At 50.3% G+C, this 24,574-nt stretch overlaps 1 protein-coding gene across 1 annotated transcript in view; it reads left to right on the plus strand.

Moving 5' to 3' along the window:
- Positions 1 to 2,790: 2,790 nt before the first annotated feature.
- Positions 2,791 to 24,574, plus strand: part of TAF8 (TATA-box binding protein associated factor 8) — a 69,111-nt gene continuing 47,327 nt past the window's right edge. The window contains exon 1 of the mRNA XM_069633045.1: positions 2,791 to 2,841. Within this exon, the coding sequence (XP_069489146.1) occupies positions 2,806 to 2,841 (36 nt within the window). The 5' untranslated portion in view covers positions 2,791 to 2,805. The remainder of the gene's footprint in view (positions 2,842 to 24,574) is intronic.

Raw genomic sequence — 24,574 nt, forward strand, 5'->3', positions numbered from 1 at the left:
CTTCTTTGCTCTCTTCTCCTGTCACCAGATCTACTCCGCCTCTTTCACTCACTCCTCTCCCTTCATGACAATTCCACCTCCTTTGCTCTCTTCTCCCACCTCCAGATCTACTCCTTCACTCACTCCTCTCCCTTCCATGACAATTCCACCTCCTTTGCTCTCTTCTCCCACCTCCAGATCCACTACTCCTCCTTCACTTACTCCTTTCCCTTCCATGGCGAGTTCTTCTCCTTTGCTCTCTTCTCCCACCTCCAGATCTATTCCTCCTCTTTCACTCACTCCTTTCTCTTCCATGATGCTTCCATCTCCTTCGCCCTCTTCTCCCACCTCCAGATATATTACTCCATCTTCACTCACTCCTCTCCCTTGCTTGAAAATTCCACCTCCTTTGCTTTCTTCTCCCACTTCCAGATCTATTCCTCCTCCTTCACTAACTCCTCTCCCTTCCATGATTCCACCTCCTTTGCTGTCACCTCCCACCTCCAGATGTGCTCCTCCCCCTCCATTCAGTCCTCTACCTTCCATGACGATTCCGCATCCTTTGCTGTCTTTTCCTGGCTCCAGATCTATTCCTCCTCATTCACTAACTCCTCAGCCCCATGATGATTCTGCCTCCTTTGCTCTCCTCTCCCAGCTCCAGATCTCCTCCTCCTCCTCCTTCACTAACTCCTCTCCCTTCCATTTCAATTCCACCTCCTTTGCTCTCCTCTCCCGCCTCCAGATCTACTCCGCCTCCTTCACTCACTCCTCTGCCGCATGATTCCACCTCCTTTGCTCTCTGCTCCCTCCTCCAGATCTATTCTTTCTCCTTCACTAACTCCTCTCCCTTCCATGTCAATTCCACCTCCTATGCTCTCCTCTCCCGCCTCCAGATCTACACCGCCTCCTTCACTCACTCCTCTCCCTCCCATGACGATCTCACCTCCTTTGCTCTCTTCTTGCGCCTCTAGATCTACCCCTCTTCTTCCCACAATCTCCTTCCTTCTGACTCTCCTTATAAATGCCATTGCCTCCAGCTCGCCTGTACCCAAGGCCATTGATCATCATAACCCAGCAAATGCTGTGCAATACAAGTCTGCTGAACCTCAGGCACTCCTTGGGGTCAAGGGCACGGTAACTCTTGCAGACTTTGCAATACAATGGTATTTTGGGCAGCTAGAGAATTTCGCCTGGCTGGTGGGTGATGGGCTTTAAGGAAAATGCCAGGATAATCTGTTGAGCAAACCCTCATTGGTTCTGCAGCTTTCCTAAACAAACAGGAAGACGGTTCCTTATCATGGGGTCCATGAGCTTTATTAAACCACATTCTGGCAATGGGGTGGTGTAGGGGTTGTCCCTATCACCCAATGGCTACTCCCTTGTGCCCTAGCCAATGGATATTTTTTCTTAACTCTGGCTTCGACTCCCTTGTTTTGGACGTGGTACCTCTTCCCGTTATGGTCCCTATCGCTTCTGTCTTGGGGTCCAATTGGCTTTGGTGCAGCAATATTATTCCCTAGCTGCTGATGGGCTGAAGGATCTGCGCTTTCGCTCCTCTGGGCTCTACATCATGCAGTGGGTTGTGTGAGGGGTCAGTAATGCAAGGTGTACAACTGTTTGAAGATTCATCAACATATGCCAATTTATTCAAAAATAAATATGTAAAAGAAATGCCTGACTAACCCTACTCTACTGAGATTAGGATTTCCGTGCCTAACCAAAGCTAAGGGGAAACACTCCAACACATGATAACTGGCCCTCACACTAAGCAGAAAATACACAAAGAAGATATATGGCAATACAAGATAACACGAACAACATTCATAGGCCCTCATTACAACCCTGGCGTTAAGTGGTTAACGGCGCCGTAAAAGGTGGCGGCGCCGTTAACCCCTTAACGCCTGATTACGAGGTCCCTTTGCGGGTTGGCGATTTTAACGTCTGCTTTTTGCAGGCGTTAAAAACCAACCCGCAAAGGGACCTTGGTGCTAAGTACGGTGCCGCAATTCGCGGCACCGTACTTAGCGCCTTCCCCATTCCCATTGAGCCCTATGGGGCAAAAATGGGAATGGGGAAGGGCCATGGTGGCATGGGGAATTACCGCCCCGCCAACCTCGGAATGGGGCGGTTATTCCCCATTCCGCTATGGCGGAGTCGGTAAGTTACCAGCATGGACCATGGTGCTATTAGCACCATGGTCCAACGCCAGGGTTGTAATGAGGGCCATAGACTTTGAATAACCTATTGTCCTAGATGATTTCACTTCCCCAGGATTCAAGGTCAATTCTGCTTTGGTTCAACCAAAGAAATAAAGTCTCAAATCAGTTCTTGATGGTTCAAAGTCAATGTAAAGTTTTGTTAACCAAAGTTCCAATGATGGCAAATCTCTTATCCTTGATGAAATGTCCACTTTCCACTTCCACCAAATAGCACCAATGGTAATCCCAGCCACGATACTTTGCCACTCTGTAAGAAGATATGCCACAATTCAAAAGTAAAGTCAATATCCACAAGTATTAGTGATACACAGTTCTTGCATACCAGTATTCTCTTGGCTACAACTTTAGGTTTTTAATGGTATATTTGTCAGGATGACTTCTCAGTTCTGCTACTTCAACAACTTCAATTCTACTTGATTCACTATGAGAACATTCATCTTTGTCAACTGATATATACTTTAGCCCATCAAACACTTGATGAGTTTCACATTTGTCTTTCTATCACAGTCCACTGCCCTTTGCAGCCCCTCCAGCTAAGGGCCCGAGGCATTGGGCAGCCGCTACAGAGCAGCTCCAGATGGTGTTTGCCAGTGCTTGTTGTGGGAGCATGCATCGCGGCTGTCAACCAGCACCGACTAATAAGGTACGGTAGGTGCGGACAGGGGGAACAGCCATTACTGCTCCCTATTTATTTGCCCCTCCTGTCTTGTTACTCCTATTAGCTAAGTTTGCAGTCTGCTGCACGTTTCAGTTCATGTTTTCTGACACTAGGTGAATTGTGTTAAGTTAGCCATTGGGGGCTTTTCCCCTCTTTCTAGGAAAGTCGAATCTTGCATTTTTACAGTGCTGTTGTGTTTAAAATCAGGCTTCCCCCCTCTTTCTAGGATAGTCGAATCTGCGTGTTCTTACATTTGCTGTTGAGTTAAAAAAACAAAAAAAAGTAGGCTTTTTCCGCTATCCCTCTATCTAGGATGTTCCCTCTATCCTGATAACTCGCTTCTAGGTGTCTTGTCTTTCTGCTGTATAATGTAACCTAGGCCTTTTCCCCCCTCCTGGACACTTTATTCTTGATTGCTGCTTGCTGGGTGGTGTAGTTCGGTTTGTGCACTGCAGATTCTCCCTCTTACCCTCTCTCCCCCTTCTTTCTCTGTGCGCTCTCCCCCGCTTCTTAATCTCCGTGCTTTCCCTCACTGGTGCTCTCTATCTCTCCCATATGCTTTAACAGCTATTCTATCTCCTATCTTATCCCTCTGACAATGTCTGGAAGGAAAAAGCTCAAGAAGGATCTCCTGGTCTCCAATCCAGGCATGCCCATCACTGACACCTATGTCAACGTTTCTTCCAGGCAGACTTTCACCGACATCCTCTTTGTCGTCCCCTCTCCTGCCCTTTGGGTTTCCCATATGGTTGCAGTGTTCTCCACTTTTTCTTCCTCTCCTATTAATGGCGGCACCCGCTGAGAAGTACTCTTGACATCCTTCCTGTCCTCTAGGTCCATCATAAATGTCTTCCTAAATGCACTGTCATGGTCCAGGGCTCTCAGCCCAACCTCTTCCTTCTTGATGGGCGGTTTCCGTCTCTCATCAACTTCCTACCTTCTCCTGCCACTCCTACTTCTGCCACCCCCCCGGGCCCCTCTGCCACCACTGACAGGGCTACCACACTCCTGTACCCCTCCTCCGAATACCTTTAAAAGTGGCAAACTGCTCCACTTAGCTAACCACAACTCTCGCTCTGCCGTCAAACACTCCTCTGACATCTGCCACCTCCTTGAAGACCTCAACAATGACGTTCTTGCTCTCACCAAGACGTGGTTAACTGCCAGCTCTGTAACAAGTTTTGACACTGTCCTAAAGGAGGGCTACAATATCATCTCTAAGCCCAGGCCTAACTGGTCCAGGGCAGAGTGTCCTTGATCTTCCCTAAGTGTGTCCCTATTACTAGCATACCCACTCATGCCTAGTCCTCTTTTGAATGCCTTGTCTGCAGGCTTGGTGTCTCTCCTTTCCCCTCTCTGACTGTGCCACAATCTACAGGCCCTCTGGCCAGGTCTCCCTCTTCCTCTCACAGTGGGCTGACCTCACGTCCTCTCTCCTGGCCTCTGCCCCCAAGCTTCTCCTCCTCCGAGACTTCAATATTCACCTCGACTCCCCTGATGTGGCCTCTGGACTTTTCTGCAACCTCTGTGACTCTCTTTACCTCTCCATTCTTCCCTATGGTCTGACACACTCAGTTGGATGCAACTTGTATGCTCTAATCTCTACAGACATCCCCATCTCCAACCCTCAGATTACTCCTCTCTCTTGTTCGGATCATGCTCTCCTGTCCTCTCACCTGGACCTCCTGGGTTCCCCTGCTAAGCCCCTGCATGCACTGCCAGTTTCCTTCTCTGCCATTCAACCCATGAAGCGAGTGTCAGTTACTGATTTTGCCGCCACCTTCACTCCCCTTCTTACTCCTGCCATTGACTCTCACATTCGGACACAGCCCTTACTAACCTTCAACTCTCCCATCTCCAACACTCAGGACATCCTAGCCCGTGGGCCTCATTACGACCCTTGCGGTCCCGTAATGAAGGGTGCCGGTACGGGACCGGCACCCTTCATTACGGGAGCGCTGATTACGAGGTTCCCTTTGCAGGACTCAGAACAGACGTCTGGGAAAACCAGACGTCCTTTCCGGGTTCCGCAAGTGGAAGAGGTAGGTAATAACGGGCCATTTGTAATATGCCCGTTATTACCTCCCTCCCCATTCCCATTGAGCCCTATGGGGGCTCAAATGGGAATGGGGAATGGTTCCTTCAAGGAGGAATTACTGGATCCTCCAATGTTGGAATGACCCGGTTATTCCTCATTGAAGGAACCCGGTAATGTAGCCCGGTTTGGAGGCAGCCATGGTGCTAATAGCACCATGGCTGCCACCAAACTCGTAATGAGGGCCCCCTGTCATGAATATCTGCATCAAACCTGCCTCCAAGTGAAACTTCTAGTATGACTTTGAACTGTCCACTCTGAAACACAAGCCTGAGCGGTAGTGGTGGGCTTCAAGCACATACTCTGACAAACTGGCCTGCAGCCTGCTCCAAAGGCAATACAGACTTTCCATCTGCTTGAAGAAGAGGGCCTTTATCAAAGCCTGCATCACTGGGGCCACTAACAACACAGCAGCATCCGCAAGGAACTCGCCAGTCCTGCTGCAGCCTCCATTTCTCCTCTGCCTTCCCTAGCCCTCTGCACCTCTATGGCTTCTCACTTCATTAATTAAATCCTGTCCTCTCTGCAAATCTACACCTCTCCCTTTCCTGCTCTCAGGTTTCCGTTGCCCCCTTGCTTCCCCGCTACTCTCCTCTTTCTCTGCCAGATCACCTGATGAGGTTTCTAGACAAGTCAGCTCAGCTCTATGAAAGTCTCCTCCAAACAGGTGTTCCCCTGCTTCTCCAGAACTATCAAGGACAACATTGTCTCCCTTGCTCCAGCCTTGGCTGATTTCTGCAATCACTCCTTTGCCACTGGATCTTTCCGGTCACTCCTCAAGCACTCCCTTGGGCACCCGCTCCTTAAAAAGCCTTACGTCGACCCTTCCTGTCTGGCTTACAACCACCCTATCCCCATTACCCCCTTCCTGGGCAAAAATTGTACAAATACACACAAACAGCTGACAAAATACATACCTCATACGAAACAACAAGTCTCAACAACTCATAAAAATCAAAAGCAAATTCTGACATCACAGAAAAAAAACACATGAGCAGCCAAGTTAATCTAAACAACATACCAAAGAAACCATTTTAATAATCATGAAAACACAAACAATTTTCATCTGTCCAAAAATCCACAATTGAACAGTCTTTCGGTGCCTAATAGTATCCCATAGGTCCAAGGACCCATATCAAGAGTCCACCCTCCCACAGTTTTTAAGCCTGTTGGCTTATGCTAGGCATTCAAACCCAACCAGTTTTGACATATATATGATTTATAACATCTTCATCAGGGGATAAATACCCCTATGGCCTGGAAAAATGTCCACAGATGTTGGATATAATTTGCTGAATAGGGATGAGGCAGCCAAAGCTCATATGTGCAATTAACCTAGTAGACCAACAAATAACGCATCTGGCAAAATTGGTAATATGTGCTGTCAAGATGTCTGTATTCATAACCAACACTGTGCGCATTCATCCTAGGCTGCGGCGGTCTGCTGTGTTTTTCACCCGACCGCCAATGCTGAGCCCAACATCATAAGCTTCAGAGTTGCCAGAGGCACAGAAACTGCACTCCTGAGCAGCTGTGAAGACTTGCTCTCTAATCTCGATTCCAACTCTCCTTCCGTTCCCATCCTTCTTGATCTCTGCTCTGTCTTTGATACGGTCAATCATTCCACCCTTATAATAATATAAATCATCTCCGCGATACCCTTGGCATCACGGACCTGGCTCTGGACTGACTGACCTCCTTCCTCTCTGAACGACCTTCCCAGGTTTAACTGAGCCCTTTTCTCTCCTCCATCTCACTCTCTAACAGTGGTGTCCCTCATGGCTCCATTCTCTCACCTTGGCTTTTCAACATCTACCTTGCCCTCCTAACCCATTTAATCTTTGCCTTCTCTCCTAACTTCCAGTGTTATCCAGACGACACTCAACTCTCCTTGAATTTCCCCTCCTCTGCCTACTCCTCTCTCATACCCGACTGTCTACTATTTAGGCATGGTGCACTGCTAACGATCTCTGCCTTAATGTCAGTAAGACTGAGAGCCTTCTTATTAGGACTTTAGCTCCCTCCTTTCCCCCTGCACTCTGGCTGCCCTCCATGGGCCCACTCCCCCACCCTCCTGTGAAACAAATAGCCTTGGTTTCATCTTCGACTCCTGTCTCTCCTGGGATTACGGACCTTTCCAAGAAGGCTCACTTTCAGCTTCACCTCCTCAGAGGCATTCATCTTTCCCTCACCTTCTCCCAGAAACTCATTGTCTCCAGAGCACTGGTCCTCTCCAGGCTGGACTACTGTAACAGCCTTCCTCAACCTACCCAACTCCTCCCTTTGCTCCCCTTCAACTAACCAGAAATAGGACTACGAGACGTATCCTTGGCCTCAAGCCCAGGGACTGCATCTCTCCAGCCCTAAAATCTCTCCACTGGCTTCCGGTTGCTGGGAGGATCAAGTTCAAAACCCTCTGCATCATTCATAGGCTTTCTGGGGCCTGGGACCCGCTACATCCAAATCTCTCTTCCTAAATGCCTCCCTGCTAGAACCCTTCAGTCTTCTAGCGCAAATTCTATGCAGATCAGGAGATTCTCCAAGCAGAGAGTGAAGGGTAGATCTCGGTCTTCTGCAGGTGCCTCCCTCTGGAATGGCTTCCCTACCCTGCTCAGACCTGAGCTGGATCTCCTTAAATTCCAGAAGCTTCTCAAGATCCTCCTTTTCTCTTCTTCCCACCCTCTCCCCCTCCCCAGCTAATTTCCCCCCCCTCTGCCGCTTGACTGTCTGTCTGGTTCCCTCAGATTCTTATAGGGTACCAGGCTCTCCCCACCAATCTACCCCAGCAGTTGGTCTCCTCCGACCTACCCCCCAACCTGCAGTTGTCCTTCTGGTCTCCCTCCCCCTGCACTAGCCTGGCTGGGCCTACAAGCCCTTAGCCCCTCCAGCACGTTCCTCACGCTTAGCATGTGGACCTTTCTGCCCTTGCACTCTCTCCTCCCTGGGCCCTGTCCACCTGGGCACTCACTTACCCCTCTGGCCCTTTCCTCCTTCCCATCTCCCCTGCACATCTATTACCACACATGCATGAACTGACTGCCTCAAGACCTAGCAGGACCATTTCTATTTTGTTAACCCATCCCCCTTGTTTTGTTTCACCATGAAACACATTGGGCCTCATTACACGGTAGGCGGTAGCCATTAGCGCCATGGCTACCCTCTTACCGCATTCCGGGTCCGTGTTCCCGGAATAGAGATTTACCGGGTCACTCCGACCTCGGAGGACCTGGTAAATCCCCATTCTGGGAACCATTCCCCATTCCCATTTGAGCCCCCATAGGGCTCAATGGGAATGGGGATGGAGCTAATAACGGGCCCGCTATTAGCGGGCCCGTTATTAGTTCTGAAGTCCCTCAACGGGTCCCTTCCCTAACGCCTGGTAAAACCAGGCGTTATGGAAGGGAAAACCAGGCGTTAGGGAAGGGACCCGCTAAGGGACCTCGTAGTAGGGCGGTAAGGGATTACCGGCACGGGTGCCCTTACCGCTGCCGGTAATCCCTCACCGCCTACCGTGTAATGAGGCCCATTGTATATAGAAGCATTATAAAAACACAATAAATAAATAAAAACACTCCACTTGATATGGACTACTACAATTTGCATCTACTGACAACCAGATATACCACCAGAGCTTCAGTATTTGGAACTTGTACCACAGCTTCAGTAATTTGTACACCTAGACAGGCTTCGACATGATACACTTCAAAGTACTTTGACAACTTCAAGTAGGCAGGCACTCTCCCGCTGAATAACTTTCTTCTGAAGGGGCAGCCTCTTCGCCTCTCTTGTCTGTCTGCCACAATAACAACCTGGGTTTGCCTTAATGACTCACTTCTCTCTGTCTTCCGCAGTTTGACACTGCAGGTTGGGCCAACCTCAAAGAGACTTTACAAACAGCCAGTTTCCCTTCCCTAGCTTTACCTGTACCTTTCCGCCACTTATCAGCCCAAGTAATTAGCCAGAAGCTTTGGTGGCACTCTCTTAGCTTCAGGTAATCCGTGCACACTTGTATCTTAGGCCAATGAACAGTTATTAACTTCACAGTATAGTTAGATTGCTTCTTAACTTTGAGAAAGGTTGGTTTCACTGTAAATATGGGGAGACTCTTAGCTTGGGCAACGTGTATTCTCTTCTTCAACAGTTATACACTTTAGATTCTTAAGAATGAAAGATATGCCGTGTTAAGGTGAAGAATAGAATTCAGTCTTTCTTTCGAATTCACAACTGGGCACACACGACCACTCTTTCATGTAGTTTTTTCAAGTCAAAGTTTGTAGCATTTGTATTGCCAAAGTTAGGTATTTGGTAATGGTCTTATTGGTGTTCACTTCCTTAATTAGGAACACGCGACCACTGCTTCAAGTAGTATCAGTCTTAAATGATTGAACAATGGGTTTAGACAGCGTTCGCTTCTCACGAAGAAAATACGTTTCACGTTATAGGCGAGTGGTACCTTTCCATTGTTCAGGTATTTTGGATGCAATGAACAACTTCTATTTGCTTTAAAGTCTTACGCGAGTGAACCGTATTTGGATACTGTTGCCGGTAATGTTTGACAAGATGTTAGAAAGCAGTACTTCACTCACTGGCTTCTTTGACACTTGCTCTGTGGGTCGCACTGCTTCCATGCCTTCTTCAACTTCTACTGCTTCTGGCTCGCTGGGGACCCACGCCCTTCTTCTGTAAAGGTGTCTCTTGTCCGGTCACGAGTTTAGGGAGCCCCTACTGCTCCCAAGACCCACAGAGAGATAACTGCATCTTGTCTTGGTCTTCTGCATGTCGGGTTGTCAAGCAACCACAGCAATCAGGCTCACATAGGGAAAGACAGCTCTCCTGCACGCCTTTGGCTGCACAGCCTCTGAACTTCAGATTTTCAGAGAACAGGACCCTCTCAGAACAAGCAAGTGAAATCTGATGTCTCTTCGTTCCGGCGTGCCTCTTGTTCTCCCACTTCTGCTTGGTTTGCCACCCCTGTGCCTTCTTCCTTCTGCTACTACTGCTACAGCTTGCATTCCAGTCACAGTTCCAGCTGATTCTACTCCTTCCTCTCCTTTCTATTGCGTGCACATGAAGGGGCCTTTTATGCCTCCCAGGTTCCTTCAGGTGTGGGCTGTTAGGCTTCATTGCCTGGCTAGTGCTGCAGCTTGCCTCTTCAGCCCTCTTCCTCATCCTAGTACTTCTGGGATTATAGGACTTTTAGGCCCTCATTAGGACCCCGGCGTTAACCAATGGCGCTATTAGCGCCATGGTTAACGCAGGTAACTTACCGACTCCGCCATGGTTAAATGGGGAATTACCACCCCATTCCAAGGTTGGCGGGGCGGTAATTCCCCATTTACCATTGGTCCTTCCCCATTCCCATTTTTGCCCCATAGGGCTCAATGGGAATGGGGAAGGCGGTAATTATGGTACCGCAAATTGCGGTACCATAATTACCTTCAAAGTCCCTTTGCGGGTCCCTACTTTAACAGCTGGTCCAGACCAGCCGTTAAGGTCGGGAGCCGCAAAGGCACATCGTAGTAAGGCCTTAAGGGGTTAACGGCGCTGCAACCTTTTATGGCGCTGTTAACCCCTTAAGGCCAGGGTCCTAATGAGGGCCTTCGTCCATTTCTTTCAACATTCGAGTTAGGGCAGTACTACTTCCCTTAAACTCATTAAAGAATTGACTGTCAGAATTAGTTTTTACAGAGGAAGACATTTGATTTAAGGAATTCTCTCTAGATCCTTTTACATTACAAGTTAGGGTGTAATGAGCGTGTTTATTCTTAAAAGATCTTCCTATTGACAAGGTTTGCTCAGATTTAATAGAGTTTGTACCTTGGGTCACAGATCTTATATGTGGGATTGGGACATAATTGCAATATACCACCACCTGTTTTGGCAACTCAAAAAGTCACTTCCTTTCGGAGGACAAATACTGACTCTCATCCTACAGGATTGCCTCACCACCCTGGGCGCTGTCCACTCCCAGGTGATCCTCCCAGATTACACCACTCAGAAGGTCAGGATCAGGAAGTGTCTTCCTTTCCGTGGCCACCTGGGAGGAGAGTTTAGTCAGGGTTTCAGTGAGGGATCCATAGGATTCTTCACAGTTGTGGCCCCCAGTGTTCCTCCAGCCCCACCAGTCAGCCCAAAACGCGTGACTTTGTCAAGGAGAATGCAGAAAATGGGAAGTAGTGCTGAGGTAGTTAGAAACATGGCTCAGCGCTGCTTCCATGGAGTGACAGCTATGGAATCCAGGCAGGGGGATGGGGGGGCATGGTTTCCATATGTCACTGGGTAGGAAGCGATGCAGTTGAGCACTACACCCTGTGGGAACTTAGAATAGCAATGGAGAATGAGGACAGGTTGATAGTTAGCAAGGCCATTGGGGTCAGCTATACGTTTTGAACAGGACTACAACGCTGGCTGCCTGGAAGCATTTTGGGAAGATGACAGGACAGGGATAGGCTAAAGAGATGGGAGAGGCAGGTGCAGGTAAGGGGTGTCTGCATTTTAGCGGCCAGGGATGAAAGAACAGCGATTGGAGGTTGGTGAGAGCATTGCAGATTTGAGCAGTAAAGGAGTAGGTAAAACCATTGGGAGAGGGAGATAATGGAAAGAGAAATGCTAAGAGGAGGGCAACCATGGATCAGTGTCTCTTGGATAACTTTGAGGGACGAGATGAGGTTGGCACGGTAGCATGACTTTGCAGAGGCAAGAGCATACTATAGTGAATGGAACGGGGTCTCCTAAGTTGCGAGAAGGCTGGGGAATGGATTTTGCACAGGTGCCGTAGCTGAAGGAGCCTGGCCATTGTCAGTTGTTAGATGGAAACTGGGGGCGATCCAAGGTTGAGGACAGAGGAACGAGTGGAGGAGCAGACAGGATATTGGTGGTTGAAGAGACACTACAGAGTGCCCAGTTAAATTCTTGGAAGAAATCAGTGGAGTGATGACGGGGTGGAGAGAACGCCTGTAGGGAGGACTGGACTTCATCCAGATACGGATTCATGGAATTTGTGCTTGGTGATCACAGAGGTGTGGGGAAACCAAAATGGGATGCACAGGTAAAGTCAAATGCAGAAGGGAGTGAATATGGTGTGAGGAGTGGAGAGAGGGCGAGACACACAATCCAGTGAGATACCGTACATTTGGAAGGGACGGTTGTGCAGGATAAGCAGGGAGTGATCAGAAAGGGAGGAGTCGAGCTGAAGATGCTAGAGTCTTCCATGAGTGTGGCTGGGACTTCAGAGGGCAGAAATTTGCATAGGGGGGATGCTGGTATGGAGGATTATTGTGAGAGAAAATAGGGAAGAAGCTGAACAGCACTATTTTCAAAGTGAAATGTATTGCAATCAGTGTAAAGGGCTGTCAGTGCGTCTCAGTCTTGGAGGGTGGGGTCGTTGATACAGACAGGGTTCAACATTTGTGGGAGCCAGGAGCTATTGACCTCCAGCTTTAAACAGTTCGAATTTCAATGCGCTCTGATGTAACGCCTCATTCTCCATGCGTCACCTGTGCTTAGCTCTGATGTAACTCCTCATTCTCCAGGCGTCACCTGTGCTTAGCTCTGATGTAATGCCTCCTTCTCCAGGAGTCACCTGTGTTTAGCTCTGATGTAACGTTGCCTCCTTATCCAGGCGTCACCTGTGCTTAGCTCTGATGTAACGCCTCATTCTCCAGGTGTCACCTGTGCTTAACTCTGATGTAACGCCTCCTTCTCCAGGCGTCACCTGTGCTTAACTCTGATGTAACGCTGCCTCCTTCTCCAGGCGTCACCTGTGCTTAGTTCTGATGCAACGCCTCCTTCTCCAGGCACCTCCTTCTTCAGGCACCTCCTTCTTCAGGCGCCTCCTTCTCCAGGCGCCACCTGTGCTTAACTCGGATGTAACACCTCCTTCTCCAGGCGTCACCTGTGCTTAGCTCTGATGTAACGCCTCATTCTCCAGGCGTAACCTATGCTTAGCTCTGATGCAACGCCTCCTTCTCCAGACGCCTCCTCCAGGCGTCACCTGTGCTTAGCTCTGATGCAATGCCTCCTTCTCCAGGTGCCTCCTTCTCCACGCATCACCTGTGCTTAGCTCTGATGTAATGCCTCCTTCTCCAGGTTTCACCTGTGCTTAGATCTGATGTAACGCCTCCTTCTCCAGGCGTCACCTGTGCTTAGCTCTGATGTAACTCCTCATTCTCCAGGCGTCACCTGTGCTTAGGTCTGATGTAACGCCTCATTTTCCATGCGTCATCCGTGCTTAGCTCTGATGTAACTCCTCATTCTCCAGGCGTCACCTGTGCTTAGCTCTGATGTAACGCCTCATTCTCCAGGCGTCACCTGTGATTATCTCTGATATAATGCCTCCTTCTCCAGGCGTCACCTGTGCTTAGCTCTGATGTATCGCTGCCTTCTTCTCCAGGCATCACCTGTGCTTAGCTCTGATGTAACTCCTTATTCTCCAGGTGTCACCTGTGCTTAGCTCTGATGTAACGCCTCATTCTCCAGGTGTCACCTGTGCTTAGCTCTGATGTAACGCCTCCTTCTCCAGGCGCCTCCTTCTCCAGGTGTCACCTGTGCTTAGCTCTGATGTAACGCCTTCTTCTCCAGGCGTCACCTGTGCTTAGCTCTGATGTAACTCCTCATTCTCCAGGTGTCACCTGTGCTTAGCTCTGATGCAACGCCTCCTTTTCCAGGCATCACCTGTGCTTAGCTCGGATGCAACTCCTCCTTCTCCAGGCGCACCTGTGCTTAGCTCTGATGTAACGCCTCCTTCTCCAGGCATCATCTGTGCGTAGCTCTGATGCAACGCCTCCTTCTCTAGGCGTCACTTGTGCTTAGCTCTGATGCAACGCCTCATTCTCCAGGCGCCTCCTTCTCCAGGCGTCACCTGTGCTTAGCTCTGATGCAATGCCTCCTTCTCCTGGCATCACCTGTGCTTAGCTCTGATGCAAAGCCTCCTTCTCCAGGCATCACCTGTGCTTGGCTCTGATACAACGCCTCCTCCAGGAGTCACCTGTGCTTAGCTCTGATGCAACTCCTCCTTCTCCAGGCGTCACCTGTGCTTAGCTCTGATATAACGCCTCCTTCTCCAGGTGTCACCTGTGGTTAGCTCTGATGTACCGCCTCCTTCTCCAGGCGTGACCTGTGCTTAGCTCTGAGGTAATGCCTCCTTCTCCAGTTGTCACCTGTGCTTAGCTCTGATGTAACGCCTCATTCTCCATGTGTCACCTGTGCTTAGCTCTGATGTAACGCCTCCTTCTCCAGGCGTCACCTGTGCTTAACTCTGATGTAACTCCTCATTCTCCAGGCGTCACCTGTGCTTAGGTCTGATGTAACGCCTCATTCTCCATGCGTCATCTGTGTTTAGCTCTGATGTAACGCCTCATTCTCCAGGCGCCTCCTTCTCCAGGCGTCACCTGTGCTTAGCTCTGATGCAACGCCTCCTTCTCCAGGCATCACCTGTGCTTAGCTCTGATGTAACGCCTCATTCTCCATGCGTCACCGGTGCTTAGCTCTGAGGTAACGCCTCCTTCTCCAGGCATCACCTGTGCTTAGCTCGGATGGAACGCCTCATTCTCCAGGCGTCACCTGTGCTTAGCTCTGATGTAACGCCTCATTCTCCAGGCGTCACCTGTGCTTAGCTCTGATGTAACGCCTCCTTCTCCAGGCGTCACCTGTGCTTAGCTCTGATGCAACGCCTCCTTCTCCAGGCGCCTCCTTCTCCAGGAGTCACCTGTGCTTAGCTCTGCTTAGAGCGCCTCCTTCTGCTTAGCTCTGATGCAACTCCTCATTCTCCAGGCATCACCTGTGCTTAGCTCTGATGCAACTCCTCCTTCTCCAGGCGTCACCTGTGCTTAGCTTTGATGCAACGCCTCCTTCTCCAGGCGTCACCTGTTCTTAGCTCTGATGTCACGCCTCCTTCTCCAGGCGTCACCTGTGCTTAGCTATGATGTAACGCCTCCTTCTCCAGGCGTCACCTGTGCCTTAGCTCTGATGTAATGCCTCCTTCTCCAGGCGTCACCTGTGCTTAGCTCTGATGCAACTCCTCATTCTCCAGGCGTCACCTGTGCTTAGCTCTGATGTAACACCACCTTCTCCAGGCGTCACCTGTGCTTAGCTCTGCTTAGAGCGCCTCCTTCTGCTTAGCTCTGATGCAACTCCTCATTCTCCAGGCATCACCTGTGCTTAGCTCTGATGCAACTCCTCCTTCTCCAGGCGTCACCTGTGCTTAGCTCTGATGCAACGCCTCCTTCTCAAGGCGTCACATGTTCTTAGCTCTGATGTAAGGCCTCCTTATCCAGGCGTCACCTGTGCTTAACTCTGATGTAACTCCTCATTCTCCAGGCGTCACCTGTGCTTAGGTCTGATGTAACGCCTCATTCTCCATGCGTCATCTGTGTTTAGCTCTGATGTAACGCCTCATTCTCCAGGCGCCTCCTTCTCCAGGCGTCACCTGTGCTTAGCTCTGATGCAACGCCTCCTTCTCCAGGCATCACCTGTGCTTAGCTCTGATGTAACGCCTCATTCTCCATGCGTCACCGGTGCTTAGCTCTGAGGTAACGCCTCCTTCTCCAGGCATCACCTGTGCTTAGCTCGGATGGAACGCCTCATTCTCCAGGCGTCACCTGTGCTTAGCTCTGATGTAACGCCTCATTTTCCAGGTGTCACCTGTGCTTAGCTCTGATGTAACGCCTCCTTCTCCAGGCGTCACCTGTGCTTAGCTCTGATGCAACGCCTCCTTCTCCAGGCGCCTCCTTCTCCAGGAGTCACCTGTGCTTAGCTCTGCTTAGAGCGCCTCCTTCTGCTTAGCTCTGATGCAACTCCTCATTCTCCAGGCATCACCTGTGCTTAGCTCTGATGCAACTCCTCCTTCTCCAGGCGTCACCTGTGCTTAGCTCTGATGCAACTCCTCATTCTCCAGGCGTCACCTGTGCTTAGCTCTGATGTAACACCACCTTCTCCAGGCGTCACCTGTGCTTAGCTCTGCTTAGAGCGCCTCCTTCTGCTTAGCTCTGATGCAACTCCTCATTCTCCAGGCATCACCTGTGCTTAGCTCTGATGCAACTCCTCCTTCTCCAGGTGTCACCTGTGCTTAGCTCTGATGCAACGCCTCCTTCTCAAGGCATCACATGTTCTTAGCTCTGATGTAAGGCCTCCTTATCCAGGCGTCACCTGTGCCTTAGCTCTGATGTAACACCTCCTTCTCCAGGCATCACCTGTGCTTAGCTGTGATGTAACTCCTCCTTCTCCAGGCGCCTCCTTCTCCAGGCGTCACATTCTCCAGGAGTCACCTGTGCTTAGCTCTGCTTAGAGCGCCTCCTTCTGCTTAGCTCTGATGCAACTCCTCATTCTCCAGGCATCACCTGTGCTTAGCTCTGATGCAACTCCTCCTTCTCCAGGCGTCATGTGTGCTTAGCTCTGATGCAACCCCTCATTGTCCAGGCGTCACCTGTGCTTAGCACTGATGCAACGCCTCCTTCTCCAGGCCTCACCTGTGCCTTAGCTCTGATGTAACGCCTCCTTCTCCAGGCATCACCTGTGCTTAGCTCTGATGCAACTCCCCATTCTCCAGGCGTCACCTGTGCTTAGCTCTGATGTAACTTCTCCTTCTCCAGCACCTCCTTCTTCTGGCGTCCCCTGTGCTTAGCTCTGATGTAACGCCTCCTTCTCCAGGCATCACCTGTGCTCAGCTCTGATGCAACTCCTCATTCTCCAGGCGTCACCTGTGCTTAGCTCTGATGCAACACCTCCTTCTCCAGGCGCCTCCTTCTCCAGGCATCACCTGTGCTTAGCTCTGATGTAACGCCTCCTTCTCCAGGTTTCATCTGTGCTTAGCTCTGATGTAACGCCTCCTTCTCCAGGCGTCACCTGTGCTTTGCTCTGATGCAACCCCTCATTGTCCAGGCGTCACCTGTGCTTAGCACTGATGCAACGCCTCCTTCTCCAGGCGTCACCTGTTCTTAGCTCTGATGTCACGCCTCCTTCTCCACGCGTCACCTGTGCTTCGCTCTGATGTAACGCCTCCTTCTCCAGGCATCACCTGTGCTTAGCTGTGATGTAACTCCTCCTTCTCCAGGCGCCTCCTTCTCCAGGCGTCACCTGTGCTTAGCTCTGATGCAACTCCTCATTCTCCAGGCGTCACCTGTGCTTAGCTGTGATGTAACTCCTCCTTCTCCAGGTGCCTCCTTCTCCAGGCGTCACCTGTGCTTAGCTCTGATGCAACTCCTCATTCTCCAGGCATCACCTGTGCTTAGCTCTGATGCAACTCCTCCTTCTCCAGGCGTCACTTGTGCTTAGCTCTGATGCAACGCCTCCTTCTCCAGGCGTCACCTGTTCTTAGCTCTTATGTAACGCCTCCTTCTCCAGGCGTCACCTGTGCCTTAGCTCTGATGTAACTCCTCCTTCTCCAGGCACCTCCTTCTCCAGACGTCACCTGTGCTTAGCTCTGATGTAACTCCTCCTTCTCCAGGCGCCTCCTTCTTCAGGCGTCACCTGTGCTTAGCTCTGATGTAACGCCTCCTTCTCCAGGCGTCACCTGTACTTAGCTCTGCTGCAACTCCTCATTCTCCAGGCGTCACCTGTGCTTAGCTCTAATGCAACGCCTAATTCTCCAGGCGCCACCTTCTCCAGGTGTCACCTGTGCTTAGCTCTGATGTAATGCCTCCTTCTCCAGGTGTCACCTGTGCTTAGCTCTGATGTAACGCCTCCTACTCCAGGCGTCACCTGTGCTTAGCTCTGAGGCAACCCCTCATTGTCCAGGCGTCACCTGTGCTTAGCTCTGATGCAACGCCTCCTTCTCCAGGCGCCTCCTGTGCTTAGCTCTGATGTAATGCCTCCTTCTCCAGGCGTCACCTGTGCTTAGCTATGATGTAATGCCTCATTCTCCATGCATCACCTGTGCTTAGCTCTGAGGTAACGCCTCCTTCTCCAGGCTTCACCTGTGCTTAGCTCTCAGGTAACTACTCATTCTCCAGGCGTCACCTGTGCTTAGCTCTGATGTAACGCTCCTCATTCTCCAGGCTTCACCTGTGCTTAGCTCTGATGTATCTCCTCTTTCTCCAGGCATCACCTGTGCTTAGCTCTGATGCAACGCCTCCTTCTCCAGCCATCACCTGTGCTTAACTCTGATGTAACGCCTGCTTCTCCAGGCTTCACCTGTGCTTAGCTCTGATGTAACGCCTCATTCTCCATGCATCACCTGTGCTTAGCTCTGATGTAACGCCTCATTCTCCATGCGTCACCTGTGCTTAGCTCTGAGGTAACTCCTCATTCTCCAGGTGTCACCTGTCCTCAGCTCTGATGTAACGCCTCCTTCTACAGGCGTCACCTGTGCTTAGCTCTGATGTAACTCCTCATTCTCCAGGCGTCAACTGTGCTTAGGTCTGATGTAACGCCTCATTCTCCATGCGTCATCTGTGCTTAGCTCTGATGTAACTCTTCATTCTCCAAGCGTCACCTGTGCTTAGCTCTGATGTAACGCCTCATTCTCCAGGCGTCACCTGTGCTTGGCTCTGATATAACGCCTCCTTCTCCAGGCATCACCTGTGCTTAGCTCTGATGTAACGCTGCTTTCTTCTCCAGGCATCACCTGAGCTTAGTTCTGATGTAACTCCTCATTCTCCAGGTGTCACCTGTGCTTAGCTCTGATGTAACGCCTCATTCTCCAGGCCTCACCTGTGTTTAGCTCTGATGCAACACCTCCTTCTCCAGGCGCCTCCTTCTCCAGGTGTCACCTGTGCTTAGCTCTGATGTAACGTCTCCTTCTCCAGGCGTCACCTGTGCCTAGCTCTGATGCAACGCCTCATTCTCCAGGCGCCTCCTTCTCCAGGCGTCACCTGTGCTTAGTTCTGATGCAACGCCTCCTTCTCCAGGCAACTCCTGTGCTTAGCTCTGATGCAAAGCCTCCTTCACCAGGCATCACCTGTGCTTGGCTCTGATGCAACGCCTCCTCCAGGCGTCACCTGTGCTTAGCTCTGATGCAACTCCTCATTCTCCAGGTGTCACCTGTGCTTAGCACTGATGCAACTCCTCCTTCTCCAGGCATCACCTGTGCTTAGCTCTGATGTAACGCCTCCTTCTCCAGGTGTCCCCTGTGGTTAGCTCTGATGTACTGCCTCCTCCAGGCGTCACCTGTGCTTAGCTCTGAGGTAACGCCTCCTTCTCCAGGTGTCACCTGTGCTTAGCTCTGATGTAACGCCTCCTTCTCCAGGCATCACCTCTGCTTAGCTCTGATGTAACGCCTCATTCTCCATGTGTCACCTGTGCTTAGCTCTGATGTAACGCGTCATTCTCCATGCGTCACCTGTGTTTAGCTCTGAGGTAACTCCTCATTCTCCAGGCGTCACCTGTGCTTAGCTCTGATGTAACGCCTCCTTCTCCAGGTGTCACCTGTGCTTAGCTCTGATGTAACGCCTCCTTCTCCAGGGGTCACCTGTGTTTAGCTCTGATGCAACTCCTCATTCTAGCTCTGATGTAATTCCTCATTCTCCAGGCGTCACCTGTGCTTAGCTCTGATGTAACTCATTCTCCAGGCGTCACCTGTGCTTAGCTCTGATGCAACTCCTCATTCTCCAGGCGTCACCTGTGCTTAGCTCTGATGTAACGCCTCATTCTGCAGGCGTCACCTGTGCTTAGCTCTGAGGTAACTCCTCCTTCTCCATGCGTCACCTGTGCTTACCAGGTGATGCTCGATACCAGGCTAGATTCAGTGGGGGAGGAGGAAGGAGCAGAGCCTCCAAGAGTGGTCTCCTCACGTGATTTACCTTCATGTCCCAAGGGTAGTGTCCCCACTTCACTCCAAGCCCATTGACATGGGTTCCTAACAGGCCTTCAACCAGGGCCTTTGCAGCAAAGTGGGTGGTGCACTTCTCAGACAGCTATTATTGGAAATGGCTGCTAACAGACACATACCGGACCCACACCTGGTGCCTTTCAGGCATGAACCAAGCCCTGGTCACTCTCAAGTGCCTGCAACACCGCAATTTGCCGCCAGTGCCTAGAGACCGCTCAAGGAGCATTCCTATCCACTTACTTGCACACCCTATTAGGCCGACTGGCTTTGCCCTCTCCCATTGCTTCTAAAACACTGCAGACCATGCGTGGTCTCCAGCTTTCCCACGGGGACCGTGTGAAAATACGTCCTTCATTTTCAGAAACTACAGTGCAGGGGAGCGTTCTGCATGAAAACAGCAGTGATGTGGGTTCCCTAATATTTAAATGTGATATGTTATGGCAGACACCCTGCGGCCCCCAGCCCTCCTTCTGGCTTCACCTGCACGCCTCAAGCGAGCTCTCGAGGTCCCTCCTGTTCTGTTCAGTGCTGGGAGGGCTGTTTGCAGAGAACAGCAATTAGAGAAGTTTTGATAAGCATGAAAAATGCCTTGGACTACATGAGGGTCACCCAGCTCTCATCCACCCATGCTCTGATTGGCCTGGAGCGAGGCTAGCAGCCAGGCCCCCTTGGCACACAAGTAAAGTCACGGTTGGGCTGCAGGGGCCGGGGGAGGGGGGGGGCGGGGAGGGGATTTTAAGCAAGAAAACACCACACGTTCAGGTATCCCTATTTTTAAATCTAGGTGGCCTTCACAGACCTTAATGCCTCGATTGCTGCTTTATTCCTCTGTAGCATTGTGCCAGGCAGTCAGGCAGACACCAGGAGGCAGATCAGAAGCTTGGAGACTTTGTGCCAGGCAGTCAGACAGACACCAGGAGGCAGATCAGAAGCTTGGAGCCTTTGTGCCAGGCAGTCAGGCAGACACCAGCAGGCAGATCAGAAGCTTGGAGACTTTGTGCCAGGCAGTCAGGCAGACACCAGCAGGCAGATCAGAAGCTTGGAGCCTTTGTGCCAGGCAGTCAGGCAGACACCAGCAGGCAGATCAGAAGCTTGGAGACTTTGTGCCAGGCAGTCAGGCAGACACCAGCAGGCAGATCAGAAGCTTGGAGACTTTGTGCCAGGCAGTCAGGCAGACACCGGGAGGCAGATCAGAAGATTGGAGACTTTGTGCCAGGCAGTCAGGCAGACACCAGGAGGCAGATCAGAAGATTGGAGACTTTGTGCCAGGCAGTCAGGCAGACACCAGGAGGCAGATCAGAAGCTTGGAGACTTTGTGCCAGGCAGTCAGACAGACACCAGGAGGCAGATCAGAAGCTTGGAGACGTTGTGCCAGGCAGGCAGGCAGACACCAGCAGGCAGATCAGAAGCTTGGAGACTTTGTGCCAGGCAGGCAGACACCAGCAGGCAGATCAGAAGCTTGGAGACTTTGTGCCAGGCAGTCAGGCAGACACCAGGAGGCAGATCAGAAGCTTGGAGACTGTGTGCCAGGCAGTCAGGCAGACACCAGGAGGCAGATCAGAAGCTTGGAGACTTTGTGCCAGGCAGTCAGGCAGACACCAGGAGGCAGATCAGAAGCTTGGAGACTTTGTGCTAGGCAGTCAGACAGACACCAGGAGGCAGATCAGAAGCTTGGAGCCTTTGTGCCAGGCAGTCAGGCAGACACCAGCAGGCAGATCAGAAGCTTGGAGACTTTGTGCCAGGCAGTCAGGCAGACACCAGCAGGCAGATCAGAAGCTTGGAGACTTTGTGCCAGGCAGGCAGGCAGACACCAGCAGGCAGATCAGAAGCTTGGAGACTTTGTGCCAGGCAGTCAGGCAGACACCAGCAGGCAGATCAGAAGCTTGGAGACTTTGTGCCAGGCAGACAGACACCAGCAGGCAGATCAGAAGCTTGGAGACTTTGTGGCTGGCAGACAGACATCTGCAGGTCACAAGACTAGAAATATGACAGTGTCTACACAACCAACAGCAGACCAAACACCAAGAGATACATTTTATTTATTTCTATTTATTTTATTTTTTGGATTTGAAGAACACACTGCAGCCCACAGGCATCGAGGTGCTATAAAGGATACTTAAGAAGGCTTGCTTGCGGCTTACAATAAGCGGCCCAGGAATAAAGCTTACAGACAGTCTCTTACAGGGTTAAATTACAAAGTACAGTATTCTACACCGCATAGTGTGTCCACTATTTTATGGCACACCCAAAGCACAAACGTGTTGGTTCGACACCACAAGACAGCATTCCCCACCCCTGTCACTTCCTACAGGTACTCCCTACTGATCCTGATCTCAGCTCAACACAACCAATTCCTTCCGCTACACCAATCTGTTTACTTCTCTCCGCTTGCACCCTCGAAAACTAGCCATGACCCTCCAGGCCATGCCCCGCCCCCCTTAGTACTACTCCATTTCCTCCTCTCTCTGCTGATGACTTTGCCTCCTGCTTCCCCAATAAAATCACCAAAATGTGGAACATCTTGTCCATCCTTCTATCTCTTCCAACCCATCCCTCATTATGATGCCTGTCCCTCACCTCCCTCATTGAACTTCTAGCCATCCTTTGCTCTTCCAACTCAAATTGGCTCCAATTGGCTCCTTTGACCCACAAAGTGTTAAAATCTTGCACCCCTTCACCTCGGCTCACCTCCCCACCTTATTCAACCACCCTCCCTCAACTGGTATCTTACCTGCCTGTAACAAAACAGCCACAGACATAGCCCTCCTAAAGAGACCAAGCGCTGATCTCATTCTGCGGACCAGTCACGCCTTCTCTACCATCCTAAAATCTGCAAGAGGGTGGCCTTCAAACACATAATCAACTATATTCAGGTACACTCCTTGCTGACCCCCTTCAATCTGGTCCTATCACTCCACTTAGACACTCCTCATCCACGTTGCTAGTTCTCCAACCACTGCTCACCACTCCCCCCGCCCCCCCTCCGGTTCTCATTCTTGTAGACTTTGTAGCTGCCTTTGACACTGTGGATCCTCCCACACGCCATAAAACTCTTTCCCGCCTAGGCTTCAACGACACTGTACTCCACTGGGTGTCCTCCTATGTCTCTAACAGCTCACTGTGTAAATTATGGGGCTCCAGCATCTCTTCTCCAACAGCTTCAACACCCTTCCCGTGGGTGTCCTCAGGGAGCAGCTCTGGGCCTACTTCTATTCGCCCTATGTATGTCGTCCCTTAAACTCATTGGGCCTCATTATAAGTATTGCGGAATGGGTTACGGGTGCCGCTAATGGTGGCAGACCCATTAAACCCATTCCGCAATATTATAAGGTTCCCTCGCGGGACCCGATGTGGACGTCTGGTTTTACTAGACGTCCTTACCGGGTCCCGCGAGGGGACCAGGGAGCTAACAACGGGCCAGTCGTAATCGGCCCGTTAGCTCCTGCGCCCATTCCCATTGAGCCCTATGGGAGCTCAAATGGGAATGGGGAAGGTCCGGGCCCGGGTTCCCTGAGGGAGGAATTACCGGGCCCTCCAAACTCGGAATGGCCCGGTAATTCCCCATTCAGGGAACCTGGACACGGTTTTGGAGGCAGCCATGCCCTTATCAAGGGCATGGCTACCTCCAAAGTCGTAATGAGGCCCATTGTCTCTTTTGGCTTGAACTTTCACCTCTTCGCTGATGATACTCAGATATTCTCTTCCTTCCCCTCCTGCAGTCTCTGAACGAAAAGCAGTTGTCTAACCAAGAACCACCACTGGGTGGCTCAATGCTGCCTCACGCCAACCTCTTCAAAGACAGAAGTTTGATAGTTTTTATTAGTATACTTACAGCAAAGTAGCTTTGTATACAGATAAACAACACATATTACATACTCCATATTGGACAGCAACTTCATTAAAATAAATAAAATCACAGTTAAAATCATGTCTTATGCCATTACATAACATCTTGCCCTACAAGGCCTGTTAAAATGTCTACAATCGTCAAATAAAATGACACAATAAAATAAATAAGATTAATGTAATCGCCCAACATGAATTTACACCATACATTCTCAATATCATTAAAATCAATCATATTATTATAAGATTTTAAAAATGGGTACCTTATTATTTCTAAACTTTCACAAACAATGATTAAATGTTCGAATGTCTCAATTACGTTATTACCACATGGATGGCAGTAACGTCTTTCTCTGCACACACCAAGCCTAGCACCCATTGTTTCTAATGCCACAGCTACATTGAATTTCATCAATAGGTAGGTTCAAAAGATCTTCACGCTAGGATAAGCTGTAATATACTTACGTAAATTGGTGCGAGTGGCTCGGACCTGACAATAATGACTTTAGCTTTGGATGCAAGTTCGTTCATATTTTGTTCATAGCTAAATCCACGCAATCTCTTTTTTAACCATGTGCCAAGTGTCACACTTACAGATATTAGCGAGTATCCAACAGTTCACTTTGCGCAGAGGTTACCTAATTTACCAATTGTACCAATTGACAGAAAGCCTTCTAGACACATGTATGCCTGCATATTGGAACAATAAATCGGATCATTCTGTAATTATTTTTTTCAACATTGATATTTTATTCTTTTTTAACAAGAAAACAATCGACATCAGCATTAGGAAATCATACTACAGCACAATTCATTCTTTGCATAGCACGGCGCTCAGATTATTCGGGGATAAGGGATGTCCCTTCTGGGGGGCGTGCGATCACTGCGTGGCAACTGTTCTTCAACTCGAAGGTCAGTCCAGCCAAAGGGTGATTGGGGGCCTATGCGTAAGTCCGGGGAAGCGCTCTGCGTAGTCCATGAAGGGGGCCCATATATTCTGGAAAAGGTTTCGG

Source organism: Ambystoma mexicanum, chromosome 13 (assembly GCF_040938575.1).
Source record: "Ambystoma mexicanum isolate Mex_15411 chromosome 13, UKY_AmexF1_1, whole genome shotgun sequence".
In the NCBI taxonomy this organism is placed as follows: Eukaryota; Metazoa; Chordata; class Amphibia; order Caudata; family Ambystomatidae; genus Ambystoma; species Ambystoma mexicanum.